The sequence below is a fragment of the Schistosoma mansoni genome (genome assembly GCF_000237925.1).
Source record: "Schistosoma mansoni, WGS project CABG00000000 data, supercontig 1373, strain Puerto Rico, whole genome shotgun sequence".
NCBI classification, from domain to species: domain Eukaryota; kingdom Metazoa; phylum Platyhelminthes; class Trematoda; order Strigeidida; family Schistosomatidae; genus Schistosoma; species Schistosoma mansoni.
The window spans coordinates 1855-3506 of NW_017386597.1; the positions used below are offsets into that span (position 1 = coordinate 1855).

At 40.1% G+C, this 1652-nt stretch overlaps 1 protein-coding gene across 1 annotated transcript; it reads right to left on the reverse strand.

Annotated features, from left to right (window-relative positions):
* Window positions 1-508: 508 nt before the first annotated feature.
* On the reverse strand, window positions 509-667 carry Smp_206100 (unnamed protein product; the record flags this gene model as incomplete). The annotated part of the gene is made up of 1 exon (XM_018791820.1): window positions 509-667. The coding sequence occupies one exon, from the start codon at window positions 665-667 to the stop codon at window positions 509-511; it is 159 nt and encodes a 52-aa protein (XP_018644810.1).
* Window positions 668-1652: the final 985 nt, after the last annotated feature.

Here is a 1652-nt window from a genome sequence, read left to right on the forward strand (position 1 = left end):
ATCATGTGATGTGGTATTGTTGATAGATTGTGTTTTTCTAGCGACGTGTTTGTTTCCGTAATAACTGTAAGAGTGTTTACTTTGTTGTTGTAGTTGTGTGTGTGTGTGTGAATGACTAGGTGTTTGTTGTTAGTTTATGAAAGAGCTTATTCTGTCGAGTGTAGTTGTGCAGTTATTTTTGTTCCTGAAAGCGCAGAGACGCACTAGCGTTGTCTGTCGTCGCATTGGGAACAACAGAGAAGGATGATTCCATAGTGGGTGAGATGGCAATGATGCTGTTTCAATGTGGGATTGTACAGTTGTATGGCGAATGAGATGAATTGAAGTGATCATGTGATGTGGTATTGATGATAGATTGTGTTTTTCTAGCGACGTGTTTGTTTCCGTAATAACTGTAAGAGTGTTTACTTTGTTGTTGTTGTTGTTGTTGTGTGTGTATGTGTGTGAATGACTAGGTGTTTGTTGTTAGTTTATGAAAGAGCTTATTCTGTCGAGTGTAGTTGTGCAGTTATTTTTGTTCCTGAAAGCGCAGAGACGCACTAGCGTTGTCTGTCGTCGCATTGGGAACAACAGAGAAGGATGATTCCATAGTGGGTGAGATGGCATGATGCTGTTTCATGTGGGATTGTACAGTTGTATGGCGAATGAGATGAATTGAAGTGATCATGTGATGTGGTATTGATGATAGATTGTGTTTTTCTAGCGACGTGTTTGTTTCCGTAATAACTGTAAGAGTGTTTACTTTGTTGTTGTTGTTGTTGTTGTGTGTGTATGTGTGTGAATGACTAGGTGTTTGTTGTTAGTTTATGAAAGAGCTTATTCTGTCGAGTGTAGTTGTGCAGTTATTTTTGTTCCTGAAAGCGCAGAGACGCACTAGCGTTGTCTGTCGTCGCATTGGGAACAACAGAGAAGGATGATTCCATAGTGGGTGAGATGGCAATGATGCTGTTTCAATGTGGGATTGTACAGTTGTATGGCGAATGAGATGAATTGAAGTGATCATGTGATGTGGTATTGATGATAGATTGTGTTTTTCTAGCGACGTGTTTGTTTCCGTAATAACTGTAAGAGTGTTTACTTTGTTGTTGTTGTTGTTGTGTGTGTATGTGTGTGAATGACTAGGTGTTTGTTGTTAGTTTATGAAAGAGCTTATTCTGTCGAGTGTAGTTGTGCAGTTATTTTTGTTCCTGAAAGCGCAGAGACGCACTAGCGTTGTCTGTCGTCGCATTGGGAACAACAGAGAAGGATGATTCCATAGTGGGTGAGATGGCAATGATGCTGTTTCAATGTGGGATTGTACAGTTGTATGGCGAATGAGATGAATTGAAGTGATCATGTGATGTGGTATTGATGATAGATTGTGTTTTTCTAGCGACGTGTTTGTTTCCGTAATAACTGTAAGAGTGTTTACTTTGTTGTTGTTGTTGTTGTTGTTGTGTGTGTATGTGTGTGAATGACTAGGTGTTTGTTGTTAGTTTATGAAAGAGCTTATTCTGTCGAGTGTAGTTGTGCAGTTATTTTTGTTCCTGAAAGCGCAGAGACGCACTAGCGTTGTCTGTCGTCGCATTGGGAACAACAGAGAAGGATGATTCCATAGTGGGTGAGATGGCAATGATGCTGTTTCAATGTGGGATTGTACAGTTGTATGGCGA